General features: G+C 45.3%; 1 protein-coding gene across 1 annotated transcript in view; it reads right to left on the reverse strand.

The window, feature by feature from the left end:
- Positions 1-19,497, reverse strand: part of LOC147684255 (putative cation-transporting ATPase 13A4) — a 291,659-nt gene that overhangs the window by 112,615 nt on the left and 159,547 nt on the right. Inside the window, exons 12-15 of the mRNA XM_086942617.1 lie at positions 15,373-15,561; positions 10,560-10,621; positions 8,389-8,539; positions 6,458-6,544 (exon numbers count right to left, since the gene is read on the reverse strand). Of these exons, the coding sequence (XP_086798743.1) occupies positions 6,458-6,544; positions 8,389-8,539; positions 10,560-10,621; positions 15,373-15,561 (489 nt within the window). The remainder of the gene's footprint in view (positions 1-6,457; positions 6,545-8,388; positions 8,540-10,559; positions 10,622-15,372; positions 15,562-19,497) is intronic.

Raw genomic sequence — 19,497 nt, forward strand, 5'->3', positions numbered from 1 at the left:
TCTCCTGCATACCGCTACCGCGGGAGGTAGACGGTAGCGCGCTGTTGCCGAGGGTGTTTCTCCTGGGTCCCTGCCTGCCTGCAAACCGGCGCTATTGACGGGCGGAGCTTTCGGCTTTGTCCTGCCCTGGAACCGGACCCGAGTCGTGGTGCGCCCCCGGGGACGGCCGGAGCTCTGTGGGCTGCTGATCTGAAACGAAGCGGACGTCTGGTGCCCGACAGCTCGCTGGAGATAAATTCTACCTGGCTCTTGGTGGTCTGAGATGACGACTGTTTGGAGGCTACTCCTGCGATCTCTCCCCCGTGTGATGCTACGGTGAGCCGCTCCGCTTCCCCTACTTGCGCTCAGAGGCGATTTGACTACCGTGCCTCTCCATCGTGATTGCCCCCTGTTGGATGTCGCACGGGGAGGGTAATTTATATGATGTTGCCCATTGTCGGAGGGCCCTGACTGCTGCGGGGGTTGGTCCCAGGATTTCCACAGTGTACTTTGCCTGCTCATACGTGTGAGCCACTTGGTGAACCTAACATGGCGTCCGGCTCCTGCGGAGCGATTGTGGATCGTGCCCCGAAGCCTGACTGTGTTGCCCTTCCTGGACCCGAGAACATGGTTGTTCATCGTGAGGCGTCTCGGCTGGTAGAAGTGAGCGATTTACAGCCTGTTTACTCCTATGCCTCTATCCTTGCCGCACTCGCTGACTTGAGTGCAGAATGGCGTGTGAGAGCTGCGGCGCTGGGTGACCGGCTGGACGAAGCCGCACTCGACTTGAGGTGTATGGTGTCTGCTGATCCTTCGCACTGCTCCTCTCGGCCCACGCAGTGCCAGGGCCGAGATACATTGTTACCACACGGGCGAACGACGGAACAATTATCGGCCGGTGACGATGTTGGCGGCTCGTTACCCATCTCCGCCAATGAGGCTACAGTGTTGCCATCCCTGCCTGATCCTTCGCCTTCGCTTGCAGCTTCAGCGTCCCTGCCCGTGGTGCCGCCGGCACAGCGATTGAAACTACAGACTGCCTATGAACTGCAAGCTGCGCTCCTGCTTATTAGTGCCATACAACATCTGAGACTCGTGAGGGCACCGCTCTTTTGGACATTTGGTACTTTATGTAATTGGCATTCTTTATCTTGCATTGGGGCTTCTTCTCAGTACCGAGGGCGGCCATCTTATCCCTTTGTTCTGTCCGGGGCGGGTCCTCCTTGGTGGCTGTCTTCGGGGAGGCGCATACGCTCTGGTCAGGGCTAGGAGACCTTCTTCTGTCTGTTGTGACTGAGTGGCGGCTGATGACTGTATATATGATGCTCTCTCAACGCGTGCCATGACCTGTGGAATATCTCGCCCTATCATCTTGAACTTGCTGCGATTTGTTTCTGTTATTGAACAGGGGGTAGACAGCAGTTTATGGCCGGGGTGTCCGGGGGACCTGATGTGAGGTGGGCTCCTCCCCACTTTTGCGCTCTTCTTTTTGGGAGTGGTAGATCAGCTTGTTCTTTTCTTCCTCCCTATATTCAAGTGTTGAAATTCTTCGTTTATTATCATTTTCTTCTCCTTTTTCTACATTTTTCTTGCTTTCTCTCGCCTCTTTTTTCTTCTTCTCTTCTCTTGCTGTATTTCCGGTTTATGGGGCGACAGACACTCTGCTAGGGGGGGGGGGGTAGGCCATAGCCTCGGCATGTGTGTCGGGTGGGGGGTTATATTTCATTTTTGTTAGTTTCTATGGGACCTGTTTTTGCCTCTTTTATACTTTTTCCTTTTTTTGGCCCGTGTTCAGGCATACTGGGCGAGGGGTGGTGGCGTAGATACAAGTGGGAGGTTGAGATTGCTACCCTGTAGCGTGGATATTGTGTGGCCATCCTGCCTGGTCGGGACTGCTTGTCGAGATGTGGATTGACTGTAAACTGTAGCTACTGTCGTGTCCCACCTGCATGGACCTTGTTCTTATTTTATTATTTTGTGAGTACGGAACAACACGACCTGAACTTAATAGTTGCAAGAAAAACTTAAAAATCAACCTTAACTACTCCTGTGTCATGGTCTTGCGGCATCCTCCAGTCTGATTTCTGCTTAATAACCGATGTGCAGCTGTATTACTATGTCACCGTATTGCATGCTCTAGTGCTACATGAGAGTTGGTGGCCGGCCGGATGGTTGTGGGCCCGTATTTGTTCTTTATTTCATGCACAATAAAGGTTTCAAAAAATTAAAAAAAAAAAAACCATTGAAATTGCTCCTATATAGTTAGTTGAACTAACTACCGGTATATTTCGCGCACCCGCAATCCACTGCTGATGATGTCACATAATACATAATTCATGACATTGTCAGTGACATCACTGATGACATCACTGATGACATCTCAAATTACATCACTGATGACATCACTGATGACATCTCATTTGACATCACTGATCACATCACTGATGATATCATTCATGTGATAATACGATGCACCTCCTCACACTCTAATATAACCTTTGATACACCCAGTGTTAAGTACAGACTACCATTCTTGAAACCATTGGCACACCAATACCAGTTACTACATATGCACTCACTGATTCCTAGGTCTACACACACATTCACTCATTCACCCATAGAATCACTCATACATGCAGTCACTCATCAATACAACACTATCATATGCACTCATACACCTATACAGACACTCACACACTGCCACTCATCCATGGAGTTACTCACACCCCTAGTCAGTCATGCAAAGAATCAATCACACTTCCATTTCCTCAACTATACAGTTATACACACAACACCTTACTTATTCAAACATATACTAACACATACTTACTCTCTTATACAATCACTGATTGATACAAGTACACAATGATCCATTCAGCCACTCGCACATTCACTGGCTCTCATGTATAGTCATTTATATATGCCAACTCTCACATGCACTGTGTTTTACATATTTACTTACTTGCGCATGTAGCACTGAGATATCCATTCACTCACCAACACACCCATGCACACAGTCAACCGCCCATATAGCTGTTTCCACGTGCACTCTTGAACTCATACACCTAGTGAATCAACTGTTCACACATCTATGCACAGAGTCACACCCCTCCCAGCCACCCACACACACACTCAGTCTCTCATTCAAATACTTGGGCAACCAATCAATAACCCATATAGCCACTCATATAGCTACTGATCAACACATGCAGCAGCTTACACAACAACAGACATACTGATGCACACATTCAGACAGTTTAGTCACTAACCCATGCATTTAGTAAGGCACATTTAATCACTCACTCATACAGTCAGTCACAAACACTTACTAAATCCTTCATCCAGACACTTATACATTCACTCATTCTTCAATATGTAAAACATATTAAAACTTTACAGAAACACACAGTCACTGGATGATGTCATCAGTGATGTCAAATGAGATGTCATCAGTGATGTCATTTGAGATGTCATCAGTGATGTCATCAGTGATGTCACTGACCATGTCATGAATGATGTAATATGTGACATCATCAGCAGTGGATTGCGGGTGGGCGAAATGTAGTTAGTACAACTAACTATATAGGAGCAATTTCAATGGTTTTTAAATGCTAATTCCTAACTATATAAGGCCTGAAACCTATGGTTTTTTAAGTGAATATATATATATATATATATATATATATATATATGTGATCACTGCCACCCATGCACATCTGATATATAGCCTTGACATCTCGAAAGATTCCTACCTAGTAGCATCAGGTGCCACCTGGATCTACAGATTTCAGAACATTCACATTCTCAGAGATTGGACCTCCACCTCCAGCAGTTCAGAAGTTTTGGTTCTCCTTTGCCAGTTATGGACTCTTTTTAAAAGTTGTATTTTATGGCCTTTATTGGCTTCCATTCTCACCAAGTATGTCTCCCGGCGGAGACTCATTATCATTATGTAAGTCTTTGGTGCCATGGATGCCATTCATACATGATGATTGACCACATTAATAGGTCGTAGCTCCCTGAGTCCTACAAGGTGCAGGATCAGATATTGCCCCCCTCCTCTAGCAGGTCAGAGGTTTAGGTCCCTAGTTTGAGTTATTTTTGCTCCTTCCTTGTTTTCTTGTAGGACTTATTTGCACGTATTCTAACCCTCTCAGCCTTTGAGCAGAGACACAGGTTAAAAAAATAAAAAAATGTCAGTCCTTTTATTGGGACATTGTTTTTAAACTTTGTGGGAATTGATTTGGGGGTGATGTGAAACGCTGGGCAGGCGGGGACTCGAACCGGGGTGCTCACTGCCTGATTTGCACTCCCGAACTACCATTTTTCCTCTTGTGGGGCGGTCTAGTCGCTCTGGAAGAAATAAAAAGGGACGCTGCGCCAGCACGCTCGACCCTTGACACACATGACGAGTCACCTGAGATCACTGCATCGGCTATCAGTAAAAAATAAGAGTTGATTTTAAATCTCTGGTGTTGGCCTTCAAGGCGTTGCACAACAGTGGAGCACAGTATATTTGAAAAAGAATTATGCCCTATACTTCATCTAGGATCTTGAGGTCATCAACCCAACATTTGTTGGTAATGTCTAAATTCTGTAGGGCAAGGAAGGGTGGACGCTCCTTTCAGGTGGTAGTGAGTAGCTTTACTCTTGAGACAAGAAGCAGTGCTCCTGAGCTTCAGACGCCAACTCTAGATCTGGCGGTTCCAGTAATAATGAGATCTCTGTATGAGTGGAAGTTACTGTGTCTCTTTTTCCAGGGTATTTTCTTTTTCTTTTCTTTCCTTAGCGCCGGAACACTCTTTGGAGTAGCCGTGTGCTGGTACAAATGCCCCATAACATTAACATTAACATTATGGCACAGACGCCATCGACACAGGCCGATTGGTAGATGCCAGTGCATCAATGTCTATATCCCAAGCGTGGCGTGAATTACAGGAAGTGGTTCCTTCCTTAAATTCAGCACTTTTAATTCAATACGATCATATTCGGAAGTGACGCATGCAGTAGGTGCCTTTCCTTGGTAAACTTCCTAGTTCTCAGTACCTAATTTGTAAAACAGTGAGTGCTCTTGCCCAAACTGCTGCTCAGGAGTCTTTGACCAGCGGTATTAAATGTTGCACCCGGAATACCAAGGCTGCATAGTCCCGAATTCACCTCATGCCTCCATAATACTCCACCCGACACTCCCTGCTCCTTTATCTCACTCTTGCAGGCTCCTGCTCCCACTTCACCCATTTGAGATAAATGCTTCACATTCTTAAGTTTGGGGTGCATACTATTGGACATTCCAACTGGTGGAAACAATAAAATGTTTTGGCCAATCACAATGGGCAAATGCTAATAGGCAACGTAGAATGATGATATATGCCAATCATGCACTACCTTCCACGCCCGATGGGTGATGGGCTTGCTTTACCCCGAAGTCTGAAGTGGGGGGTGGAATGCTCCTGCGTTCGGTGGATTCAACAGGCTTTATAATGTGGAAGATTTCTGCCAAACCCCAACTCTCATCTAGAGCACGACCAATAATCGCAACCACCCCAAATATTCTCCTGTTCAATATCTTCATTGGCAGTTATGGTAGCTGAAGTGCAGTCCACAGGTATTGTCTGGACATACACACATTTCTTAATTTGGACATTTTAGAGAATGTTATATGCTTCCTGCCAGTCACATTAGAGTGCTGTGGAGGCGGACACCTTCAGTAGGATCCGATAGGTGTTGTAAGCAGGGCCGGCTCTAGGCTCATGGTGGCCCTGGGCAAGGAGCGTAGGTAGGGGGCCCGGAAGAGGTGGTCCGGGCGGGGCGGAGCGCGCAGGCCAGTAAAGAGGGGAGGGGGTCAGGGTGTTTGGAAGTGGAACAGAGCCGGAGGCCGCCAAATCCCTGCCAGGGGCCACCACGCAAATATGTATCCATCCTCAGAGGATTCATATATTAAGGATATATATTGGTGTGGTGGCCCCTGGGGTTTGGTGGCCCTGTGCAGGTGCACAGCTTGCACATGCCTAGAGCCGGCCCTGTTGTAAGACCTTTCAGGTGTTCTTCAATCAGGATCCCTTTGCTTCAGAGGGTCAGTTGCAGGGGTGTGTCAAAAGTGTTATTATGAGCTCTTTGCTCATTCACATGTGGTTTGATTTGGTTGTCATATTTGCACTCCCAATGATATGCCTCCATAACTGTGGAGTCTCTGAGCAGTTGCTCATGGTTTAAGCTAAAAGCGTTGGTTTCTAGCGGGTGGAGGTATTTTAGCACTTTCCTCCATTAGGTACTGTGGACAGCGCAAAGGACCCCTTGTCACAAGCACCAGGTTAATTTTATTTTTCTAAACAGTTATCTTTTTACCATAGTATCAAATAGCAGTTTGAGATGGTTTTTATCTATTGAGAGTTTTATATAAATGTTCTTAACAGTCGTTCAACAATACTCCAATGACTCTTGGGACGTAAAATTCTGCGCACATATAGAATGTAAGTACCCTGGCGGCCTTCGGTCCGGGCTTGAGAATCATTGATGATGATTGCTTCCCTTCGATGTCTTCATTGATCTCCTGATCCTGCACCTCCTGGCAGCAAAAGAAGGAAATCATTTAGGATACTGATCAGCAATTGAGCACACCACACAGGATCAAAATAACTTCACTGTATTCAAGCTGACGTCTAGCTATCTGCCGTTGGTTCTAGCAGTTACGTTTGGGGGTAGTGAAGATTCATCCCTGTGGCTCCTTGACACTTTTGCCTGACTCGTGTGACATCCTTGGCACATGAAGCGGAATTTCCCTGGGAAGGATGAAGCCAATTAGGAAAATCACAAACTACTATTTTACAGACCACCAACCTTCCAGGTAGCTTGTAACAAAGGGAATCCACAAGGTGCCCAAGCCCACTAAAGACTCATGCTGCCTTTTCCATGATCCTTATACCTCCTGAATATATGGGGACTGACGAAGAGGGAGATAGTCAGGAGACAGGTGCCAAGAATAGCAACTCTTCTTTTTGCTTACCTCTTGTGTCACCCATCTCAATTAGGGCCTGATTATTTTGTGGTTGGTGTATCCCTGTTTACACATGATTTGGAATTACAAGTTAAAAGGTATTTAATATATCCAATAATTATCAGCTGCATTAAATACCTGAAGGTTTATTACATTTTGGCAGGTCGAACCTGCTGAAATTTAACAGGGAAAAGCATATGGTATCATACAGATTTTGTTGTTCTGCATGTTATTCCCCATAAACTCATTAAAGGTTGTATCTATCGCACATGATAAATAACGCACCCCATAGTAATGGTATTTATCAGGCGCACAATCACTAGCGCCTACACTGGTAATCAGGGCCTTAGCGTGTGGAAATAGGGTTGGACCAATAACACATTTCCTTTCTGGATCCATCAGGTAGACCATGGCAGTCTTGGACAGGCACATTTCACAAATATTTCCAGCACAAGGGGAAAAACTCCAGGCACATGTGGAACATTTAATATACTTTTACCAAACATGGACCCGCAGCCACGGCTTCTCTTTTCCAGGATCACGCTCCCGCATCACACATGGGAGTGGCTTTAAGGAAGAAAACGGTTCTGACATGGTGGCACACTCTTAACCCCATCCGTGCTCATGACGAGCTGAGCTCGTCATGAGGCATGGTGCTCCGGTGCTCATGACGAGCTGAGCTCGTCATGAGCCGTGGAACGCTCACACGCGGGGATAATTCCCCTGGTGTGCTGAACGTTCCACAGGAACGGGTGTGGTCATGACGAGCACACGAGCACTGTGCCTCATGACGATCTGAGCTCGTCATGAGCACGCGGCGCTGTGCGTGCCAACTGTGATGACCTGTCTCTGTGTGGTGGCCTGGTTCCATGCTAGAACTTAGAGCTTGGAACCACCTGTCACGAATAAATGTTACTTGTTAACCTTATTCTGGATGAACTCTACTTTATTACACCAACCCGCCCCCCAACACAGCGAGGCAATTACCCCCGCTGTGAAGGGGTTAATGGGTGACAGGGTTTTTTTATGTGACGCTATTCCACTTCTATCTCAGCCTTACAGAGGTTTGGGAGATACGTTTGTATAACACAAAATGAAATCTATTGAGGTGGTGTGTGCGTTGTCGTATAATAGTGACCTCTTATTCTGAACATGATGGAATTGACACTAATAAAATGGGTATTACTAATGATCAACATAAAGTGAATAACTATATTGATCTTGGGGAGATGATATCTGAGTGATCAGCGCATGGTTTCTACATTTTCAACCGGTGGCAGATGCAGATCACAGCAAGGGGTGCTCCGGTTGAGACGGTTCCTGCAAGAGCCAGTGGCATCTACAGATGAGGGGCACAACGTCTCGCTTTTCTAAGCTAGTGTGATGGTGAGTATGAACTATGAAGGACTAGTTACCCAAGAGGTGCCTTCAAACATCTTGAGGTCCAGCGGATCTCCTTGAAGTTTTCCATCGATGACCATCAGTGAGTGGCAGCTCGCGAGGGCTCCCAAGAGCGGCCCCCAGGGTAAGGCTGCACCAGAGCTGAACCTGTGAACAGCCTGAAAACTGAAACAGAAACAATAGTGAGGACTCAGGCTTGCCTCTTATTAGAGTCAATGATGTTGTTTTAATGGAATAAGAACAGCATTAGCATCTGTATGAAGGCGGGCGGCATCATAGTGACTCAGCAAAGGCGCTTCTGTCCACCAGTGTGGGATGATACCTCTCTGTGTCGACAGGTGTCGGCTCACACTGATATCCATCACCAGAGAGTCTTACTCACCATCATATAGGACTGACTGCCTTTGCACTTTCTGGAACTCAACACTTTCATAAACAGTTTCTTCTCCTCTCTCCCTCTATACAGGTCTCTTTTGCTCCTTTCCCAAATTCCACCATGAGGAACTCTCTGTTCATGATCTCTCTGCAGCCGCCCCCCTCGCCCCCCCCCCTCAAAATCAAGCAGATTCGCTCATGTGAATTTCCCTTCTGTTTGGCTGACGCATTTCTGCAAAGTTTTAAGTGTTTGACTTGGTGTACTTCCAGCAAAGTGTTCCCTCTTCCTTCTAGTTGTTTATGATACTTTGAATCGCAATCTTGAATGATATGTCTCTTCAATGACATTTACGTTATTCACTAACTTTCTTCCTGTCTGTAAACTGCCCTCTTGCCTTTGTTTTATGGATCACAATTTATATAGCTTTGGAAAAAGAGACTTATGTGCAAACATTGTTCACATCCCAGTACATTTCAGACTGCAAGCTTAAACAGAGCATTCTCATGAGATTAAAAAGGCTAGTTGTCCCAGATGTCTTTATATACGTTACGTCACACCTGCTTTATAGGTGTATTGAAGCCTGTGCAGGCGCTCTGGCCTTTTCTTTCCTACCCAGACGAGGCCTTTGTGGCTGGGTTTTTGTTGCTCCATTCGCTCGTCTCAGAAGGAAATCCATAAATCTACCCCCCTGGGTGGACTCCCATATTATGGGTGCACATACACATTTTTTTAAATTAACATAGTGAGCCATGAGTCTTAAGCCAGAAGGACAGTGGTATTTACAATAGGTGTTGAGCTGTCTTTGTTCTGTCTTTAAACAGCCCATTTATTGTCAGACTGCCTTGAGGTTTTAAGCCATGAAGTGAGGCAGGGGTTTAGAAAGCGTTGCTCTTGGCTTGAAAGCAGCTGAGTCAATTCTTCTTGGCTCTCCGCTGGCGTTTTCGCCCGGTGTTATTTGTAAGATCGTTTCACACCCGGGAGAGCGCTCCTTTCATCGTTTACAGCTCTGTAAAGATCTTTTAATCTCTCGTGGGTATTTTAGAGCTTCTGTTCCACTTAAATTGTGGTTATTACTAGGTCCAGAGGGTAAACTATGGGGCAGATTTACGACTTCTGGCGCATCTCTGCTAATCAGCAGGGATGCGCCAGAAGAGTTGCGACGCATCTGCCCACCCGTGCGCCACCATTGATGCGCCGCATTTACAATGCGGCGCACCGTGGCGCTCGGATGGGCAGATGCGTGTTGCATCCCCTGGTGGAAAGGCGGTGCATTGCTGGAGTTGCGTCGCAAGAGCGACGCAGCTCCAGCAAGGCTCGGGGGTGCCCTATTTTTACAATGCTGCGTCAATCCTTACGCCTGCTTCAGGCAGGCGCAGGGTTTTGACGCATCACGGTCTTAAAAGTGACTGAGTGAAATCTTGTAGATTTTACTTAGCCACTTTAAGGAGGGGTTCCTGCCCTGGAACGCCCCCCTCCCCTGCGCCGGAACGCCTACATGTGGTGCGGGGCTTTACAACGTGACGTATCTCCCAGATGCGTCGCGTTGTAAATACCCTGCAGCACGGCGCTGGCTTTGCGCCGCTGCTGCGTCACAAAAGTGACGCAACAGTGGCGTAAAAGAGGCACAAGGGGCTTGTAAATCTGCCCCTATATCTATAGACGTCCTTTCACCGCACATTGAATGAACATACGCTGATGATGGAAATGTTACTTACATTCAGGAACGCGACATTCCCGTTCTCTAATGCAAAAACCCCAGGTCTCCTCAAAACATACACAACTGTACATTTTGTTCATAACCAAACTCACCCGTTCTCTCCTGCGGGGACGAGGCCCCACAGATCCAGGCCGTCTTCTGTTAATGTTCCTGTCTGTTGGAGAATATGAAATAATGTTACTTATTCCAGCTCTTCAAGGAAGAGCCTTGTGAGGAAGATTCCAGGGCAGAGCGCTGAGCAGCATGCATAGAGCAGAGTTATCAATGAAATGTGTCAAAAGCAGGGCTTTAAGTGGGCCGGGTCTCACCGGTGCTGAGCACCAGCAATTTTTTAAAGGAGACCTCGAAACGGATCTCTATCGGGCTCGGTTTTGTGCTCTGGCACAGGCGGTCCATTTTCTTCCAGACTGCAATCACAGCAGGCACATCGATGTGCGCATGCTCACACTGTTCACTTCTCACTAGTGGAGAAGTTACGGCATGACGTCTTAGGACGTTGTAGGGGAAGGGAAATCCTTTAAAGAGAGTCATTTTCTCTCTGGATTTCCCTTCTCTTTTTGAAACTCAGGAGCAGCAACGCTGTTCTGATGTCATCAGGGCTTTAAGTGGCAGTCTTTTCAATATTATATTCAAGCCATAGTTGCTGCTTATTTATCTATTGCAACTAACAACCATTGACAAAGCCAATAGTCCTGACTTGTTGGTATGATGTTACTTGTTGTATCATATATCTGGATACAATGACAGAAACAGCATAATACAAGTCGGGCGGCACACTATGCTAAGCACAGATTTTTGGCTGACATGTTTTAAACCACGCCCTTAAACACATTGGCCACACCCCTTTAAGAGACCCCCAGTTTTTTCATCCCACTTAAAGTCCTGGTCACAGGTGAAGGAAACCAGAAAGGACGACCTCACTATCCGACCTTTCAATGTCATCTGATCCAGCCGCCACCTGTTGCAACATCTCTCTCCAGCCTGCGTCCTTAACTCTCTTTCATTTATGTGTTGAGTCCCCTATAAATGTACTGATTATCCAACATCAAGGATGCAGACCCAAAGCCTGTTTGTGATTGGATTGGTCTAAACATGGAGACTACCAGATTCAGGTTCCCATGGTTTCAACCAACCAGCCCTTAGCGCGGGCGCATCATGGAAAGGACATCTGATGATGCCACAGAGAAGGAACCCGGGGGTCCATTGAGCCTCTCTCTGGGAGGCGGAGGCTCAACAAACTCCTCATCCACACACAAAAAGCCCTACACAACGCCGGACCAGCATACCTTAACAGTCGACTCAGCTTCTACACCCCCACCCGCAGCCTCCGCTCAGCCAACCTTGCCCTCGCCACAGTTCCACAAAACCGGCGGCAGATCCTTCTCCTACCTCGCCACCAAGACCTGGAACACTCTCCCCACCCAGGACCTGCTGGCCTTCAGACGACTTCTCAAGACCTGGCTCTTCGAGTAGCAGCAGCCCCCACCCATACCCCCCCCCCACCCCCCCCCCCCCAGGCGCCTTGAGACCCTCACGGGTATGTAGCGCGCTCTACAAATGATTGATTGATTGATTGATTGATTGATTGATTGAACAAACATCTCCCATGGGACAGCCCTGCTTGTCTCTGCTTTGAACAGGAAGCTCCTGGAGCCCCGCCCAGGAAGCAGCTGCCATTCTAAACCGCTGTGACCACTGCAGATTGTTTTCAAATACATTTATCAGATTGCAGATTCTTCATTTTTCCTCCTCCTGTCCAGATATTACATTTATTTTTTTTCTTTATTTATTTGAATTCCCTACTTTTGACATACCATCAATTGCAAAGGACCTTCATGCTTGTAGCTTCCTCTCTTAAAATGAAGTGCAAATGCATAATGCCTTCAAGCCAGTCCAAGCTGATCAGTGGCATAACACCGGCCCCTGCAGGCCCCGAGGTGCGGGGGGGGGCGAAGCTCCAGGGGGGCCCCATGGCACAGTACTCTGGCCAAGAGCTCCTGATTGATTCCAGAAGGGGCCCCTCCACGTACCTTGCAGGGGGGCCCCATGGCACAGTACTCTGGCTGAGAGCTCCGGATTAAACCCAGAGGGGTCCCTTCGACGTAACTTCCAGGGGCCCCCTTAAGTTTCATTACACCGGTGAGGCTCCTCAGATTCTGAGATGGACCGGCCCAAGGCCCAGCTCTCCTGTGATGCAGCTCCCCATTTTCTGAGTGCTTTCTCTTGCTTTTGCCTTATTTTTTACTTCTTTCTCTGCCCCCATTATTTTGAGTGTTTTTCCTGCCTTTACCTCGTTTTTACTGCTTTCTTAATCCTTTCCCCAAATATTTCCGAGTGCTTTTCAATCTTTTAACTAATTATTCTGCTTTGTCCTTTCTTTCCCCTTTTTATCTAACTGCTTTTCCTGTGTTTCCATCATTTTTGTGCTGCTTTTCCTTCCTTTACCCCATTTTTCCAAGTGCATTTCTTGCCTTTGCCACATTTGTACTGCTTTTTCCTTCCATTCCACCCATTTTTATGACTGCTTTTTTCTGCCTTTGCCTAGTTTTTACTGCTTTCTCCTTCCTTCCCCCGTCTTTGAGTGCTTTCTGCTTCTTTTGCCTCATTTTAACTTATTTCTCCTTCCTCTCCCTCATTTTTCTGAGTGCTTTCTCTTCTCACCTTGTTTTCTCCTGTCTCTCCTCCTTTTTCTGAGTACTTTTCCTGCTTTTGCCTCGTTTTAACTGCTTCCTCTTTCCGCTCCCCCTTTTTTCTGAGTGCTTTCTGCTGCTTTTGCCCCATTTTTTACTGCTTTCTCTGCAAAGCAGCCAGCAACTCCATGCCGCACTTTAGAAATCCTTATTGATTGGATGTTTGACACTGACTTGGTGCATTGCATAGAAGAAGAGGCCCTCATTTATAGGGATGTGGCATAGGGTAGCGCAGCCAGTCAGCTTGTTGCGCTGCCCTTTCCCAAAGTAAAAAGGCAGGAATTCACTGTATCTATGCAATACGGTACATTCCTGTCCTTCCCCCTGTGCTGGTGCCATTTCAACAGCCCAGGGTGAACGTAGGCACCCTTGCAGCATGGTGCAAGGGTGTCTGTGTTGTCAGCAGGGTTGTTTTGTGCAGGAAGGGGCGCAATAAGAATGCAGCACACATAGAAAGAGGAATAAACGCTCCAGAAGGCAGTTTTTTGCACTTCCCAGGTTTGCATGCTCTCCTAAATCTCAAGAAGTGTCAAAATCCATAGGTTTTGCGTGGAAAACCCCACCACAACCCCCATGGAACGCCTCCCTGGCGCGGAGTAAGGCAGCACAGCAGTTTGCTGTACTTCATATATATGAGCCATGCAAGGAGGCTTGATATGTGGCCTCATGAGTATGATTTTGTGATTTGTGCCATCACAAAATGTGACACTCAGGGGGCTCGTGAATATGCCTCTAAGATGGGTCTCCAACGGTAGCTCGTGAGTGCTCTTTGGTTACCTGGCTGTGGGTATTTCATAGCAGACGAGGGGCCGTATTATGTATGTGTTGCATTTTCTTGGCTAGCGATGGGCACACCTTTCAAAAGGTGCGCCCAGCGCTAACCAGGAAAATACGCTACATGTTAGTGAATGTGTTGCTCTCAGGACAGTGGCGAACTGGTGCTGGCACCAGGGCAGCACACTCAGGTGAAAATGGGAACAGCTGCTTTAAAGCCACTCAGTGTTTGCACAGTGCAGGCGGCAGCCCCGTGTACCTTTAAAGGAGATTAGAGATCCCCTTGCAGACCAACGCAGTGAGGGACTGAAGCCACTTGTCTGGGGGGGGGGGGGGGTTCATTGGACACCCTATCCCCACCAAAGGGCTGCAAACAGGAGACGCACTGACTGAAAGCTTCTTTGCCTCTGCGCCCACTTCTGTAATATGGTGAGGGTGCAGAGGCACAGGGATTCCCTCATATGCATGCGCCCACACCCCTATGCAAATGAGGGAACACCCTCTTAAGGAAGCACTGGTGAATTCATGTTTTTTACCTGACTAAATGTGCAATGATTGGAGATCCTGGAATCCTTCAGAGGAGAAGGCGGGGTGCAGTGAAACTGCAGTCGATCACTGATGCGTTCTAGAAACACGTCCCCAAATTTACAGGGTAGACTGCCATTCTGCCCCTCTTTTGAAAATGATTTACCAAGTAATAGTTCTGCCAGTGTTTGCAGGCAAAACCCTATGAATACATATCTGCCAGTTTAGCTGCAAGAAACAATGTTTTAAATGAATATGGAAGTGAACTTAATACTCTAGAGCCAATGTTAGCGAAAGAGCTTGTGAGTGCTCTCCAACACTGTCTTCATCCATCCTGTTCTATGATGTGTGAAAAGCTACAAAGTCCTCTGAAGAACAAATGTATTTCAAGACCCCTTATAAAGCATGTACTTGTTTTGTTTTTTAAAGTGATGGGGAATTTCAAGGACCCTTTGTAGCAGTGGGAATTAATTGCCACCACGGTAAAGGACACAGCGGGCCTTTTACCCCTTCTGCGTCTCCTTGTCTGCTATCCCTGCAAGAGCTCTCACCTTGCCAATTCTCCAGCTCTCTCTGTCCTCACGTAAAGGCATTTCAGTGGTTTCCTGGTACAGAATGTCCTTTGAGGTGGACATCATGGACAGATTGGTCAGTTTTCTTTTAGGTATGCCTCAGGTGAAGATGGCAAAACCATCAGGTTTGATGGGGGCACACTCAAATATCTTGTATATCCCTGACTTTTGTGGGCAGATCTAAATCTTTGCCAACCCCTAGTGGTAAGTGTCCATCATCTCAGCCCCTCAATGCAAATCCAATCCTATCTCGGCCATTAAGGGTAACAGATTCCTCTTCAATATATATCAAAGCTCATGGGCCTGCAAACAGGTGAAATAGGATATCAAAAAGCTGTACTTACTTTGTCGAAGCAGACAAGGTTGACTTGCCCACATACGTTGATCCTCTGAGGGCTGATGCAAGAGATGCCCTTATTCTTCAGCCTGCGTTGCGCGTACACGTCACCCACCGCTAAAGCAGCCAGGAGAGCAGGTGGCACTGCTACAGTCATCAAGAGGAGTGCCATGGTTGTCGTGACCCTGGCCGGTACCTGGGGGAGTAAGGACCATATTCATTTATATGAAATATTTAAGTCAATGCTATGCTTTTAGAAGGCAATAAGCTGGTGCTTACTACATTTTAGAGGGTACTTCAAGGTATTCTTCTTTCAATGGACTTCTCATTCATTTGACATACTGACAGCAAAAAGCTTAAAGCACTTTAGAAATGATGGCAAGCTCCCTGGGGTCAGTGTGGGAGAATAGATGCAATCATGATTTGGAGGCTTTGGTCTTACAATGTTATAAATGGGGACTTTTATTTGCTGTAATTACAACAGAGGAAAACAGTAAATCTTCTTTGTCAGACAACAGTAATTACATGAACTGTTTAAGAATTTACTCAGCACATATTAAGAATTTCAATTCTCCTTTGACTTTGTGAAATTGGTAATATTTAATCCAAAACAACCCATGTCTGCATTAGGGCTTACCATATAGTATTTTGTCACTGATTTGGTTGGACTCCCATTGACTTCAAAAGGAGCATATGTTCCTAACCGCATCATAATTGGGCCCTCGGTCGGTAAGACATGTTCCCGATCCAATTTGGAAGGAGCAAATGCTGTTAGGAGGCTTTCCTAACCGCATCAGAATCTGGTTCTAGGTGGGAATGCTTTCCTAACTGCATCAGAATCAGGCCCTTAGTAGTAGGTCAGTTCACAAAACACAGAATCATAGTGGATTGCCAGTCAAGCTACCTCATGAATATTAATGAGTAGGTTGCAAATTGTGACCCACCATGAATCACAGTCATCCCAGGGGTGGTGGCCTGCTCAGGTTAACAGAGCACAATGTCTGTGATTTTTTTATTGTGAAGCAACATTTTTTTTAATTGCAGCCAATTTTCCTTAAAGGAAACAGGACTGCATTTAAAAACATAAAAAGTTTGTTTTTCCATTTTGTTTGTTTAAGAGGAGTCAGCGGTCCCTGATTGAAATTGAATTGAAAGCAACACGTAAACAAATAAAACACTACCATGAGATTGTTATTAACCCCTTGCATGCGGCCGCGATTCTGCGCCTGTGCGGCAAAATTGCAAGTGGGTGGGTTTATGACGGCCCCCAGCCGTCATCAGCACACGAGCGCCGTAGTGCATGAAGGATGGGGGCCGTCATCAGCATGCAAGGGGTTAATAACAAAAACAAAATATATAACAAATAATATATCTAATTTTTATAAAATATTAGCATGTATACAAAACTAACAAAATTAAAATATAAATAAAGATTCACACCATTTCTATTCTTACAAATATTTTTAGGATTTTTTGAAAAATATTAAACGTCCGAACTAAACAATAGTAAGGAAAGTGTTGGACTATGTAGAGGTTTAGTTTACTATTCCCACTCCAATGTAAGCAAAACCAGAGGGAGTATTTGATTATGTAGGTGTATGATTTACAACTCAAATTTCAATCTCATCTCCAAAACAGGAGAGAAATTGTTGCTGCTGTCAGAGAAAGACAAATACCATAAATTATCTAGTTATCTAAGATACCATCACAGCATTATAATACCATGGGTGTGTCCCTGAAAGTTGAAGCTCGCCAGCTGGATAAATCAACAAAATGATCACGGCCGGTGGAGGGCAAACAGTTTTTTGTGGGAGCACACGGTTTCAGCCCAATCAAAACATATAATCCCGGATCCCAGCATGTGGGTGGATGAAGAGCCCTCCTCACGTGATGCTGACAATATTGTAGGCAACAGCTGCGCTGTTAGGCCAAACCACAATGAAACAATATTAATATTAATCACAAATTAAACAATTAAAATTAAAACAAAAATACCTATAGGATCCATGTACACAACTGTATAACTAAAAGAACATAGCAACCATTAATAAGTATAATTAATGTAACAGTTAATCAATTAAATAACTTACAAAGCTATCAGTTATTAAACTATTTTACATTCCAATTATGAATTTAAATAATGATATACATTTTAAATAACTTTCCACCCTAATCCCCTACGAACCCAAAAGACCACTACCAAATGTCTAATTTTATTTTTGTATAATAAATTACACATTAAAAATCACAAACTGTACTAAAAAATAAATACAAATACATTAAAACCATATATGATTCCATAACTAATATGTATTACATTAATTAAAACATAATATTTTATACAACTATATAAAATTAAACAATATTATACGCAACATTATTTTAAAAAAACATAAATGTATTACCTTCTATATTCTGTCCCATGGTGTTTCAGAGTTGACAATATTTTTCACACAATATTCGTATATCACAATATTTTTTCAACTATATTCTGGCAATTCCCCACCATGCCTCTAAGTGGTTCTCCCTATGCATGGGGAGTTGAGTTTTATTTCAAGGGGGCATTCACGCAAACGTGGCCCTCGTGGTCAATATGGAAGTGCAGCTAAGACCAGTAGTAATGACTGGACCCTTCTCAGTGTATGGCTGTGAAGACAGGGACTGACCTTCAATGAAGCGAAAAACTATGTATGGCTACCTATCTGGCAATAGAAAAATCTGACAATGAGAAGAAAGCCAACATGTTTTCTCTTTCTCTGTCTGGCACCAACATAGTTAATGCTTTGTTCCAATTAAGTGGCATATTAGCAAGAACCTCGTTAAAATTGTCGCCGTTTTAGCGGCAGGAAACTTCAGCTAAAACGGCGATAATGGGCTTGCTAATATGCATTATAGAATTCTAATAGAAGCCCAGGTTAGATGTCCTGCACATCTAACCTGGGCTTCTATTGAAATTCTACAACACATATTAGCAAGCCCATTATCGCCGTTTTAGCTGCAGTTTCCTGCCTCTAAAACGGCAATAATTTTAACGAGATTCTTGCTAATATGCCCCTTAATGTCTTGTGCAAAAAAAGAAAAAAAAGAATCAGAAAGCGTACATTAGGATAACATTCTATTGGGAGTATGAAAAACACCCCAAACTAGTTGTCCATTGCTCTTTGCTTTTTAATGCAGAATTTTGTCACACTCATATGGTTAGTGCATCCCCTAGAAGGTAATTATACATTTTAAAGTGATTAAACATGACCCTCCCCAATTTGTTTTTAATATTACGATCTGCCCAAATTATTTTTCATTTGTACCGGAAGATGGGTCCTCTTATGCCCATCTTAGTGGACCGGTTGGCTGCCGCAGGGGTAGGAGGACAGGTCTTGGCATGGTGTAGGAACTTCCTTACCAATAGACGCCAAGTTACAGTGCTGGGCCCATATCAGTCTGAGGCCAAAGACGTCAGCTCAGGGGTCCCTTAGGGCTCTAGTTTGAGCCCTGTTTTTTTTAACCTGTATATGGTACCCCTTGTGAAACTGATCGTGTCATTCCAGATCAGTTCCATTTCATACGCTGACGACACTCAACTCATACTGGTGTTGGATAGGGAGCGGCTAGGTGCCGAAGAAGATCTCAAGGAATGTCTTGCAGCAACCTTTAAATGGATGACTAACAACCATTTAAAGTGCAACGCCGGTAAAACAGAAATCTTACCAATAGGGAATCACAATCTCTTTTCCCCAAAAATGTGCTGGCCAGCGGAAGCAGAAGCACCCCCCAACACAATTGCTTCTGCCCGCAATTTGGGCATCAAATTTGACAACCAACTATCCTTTAAGCCCCAGGCTGTAGCAGTGGCAGGCATGTGCTTTCAGATCATAAAAGCACTGAGGAAGTTTTTCGATCTACTTCCATTATCGGCAAGGAAAACAGTCGCAGTGGTCTTAATAAGTTCTAGGCTGGACTATTGTAACGGATTATATGTTGGAGCTAATAAAACTGTCCTCCACAGATTACAAATGGTCCAAAATGCGGCAGCCCGCCTTGTACTGCGTTGGCCTCGCAAGTCGTCAGCCTCAGCAGCACTCAATACTCTTCACTGGCTGCCAATAGGTAAAAGAATTTTGTTTAAACTTCTTTT

The sequence above is a fragment of the Lissotriton vulgaris genome, chromosome 11, assembly GCF_964263255.1.
Source record: "Lissotriton vulgaris chromosome 11, aLisVul1.2, whole genome shotgun sequence".
In the NCBI taxonomy this organism is placed as follows: Eukaryota; Metazoa; Chordata; class Amphibia; order Caudata; family Salamandridae; genus Lissotriton; species Lissotriton vulgaris.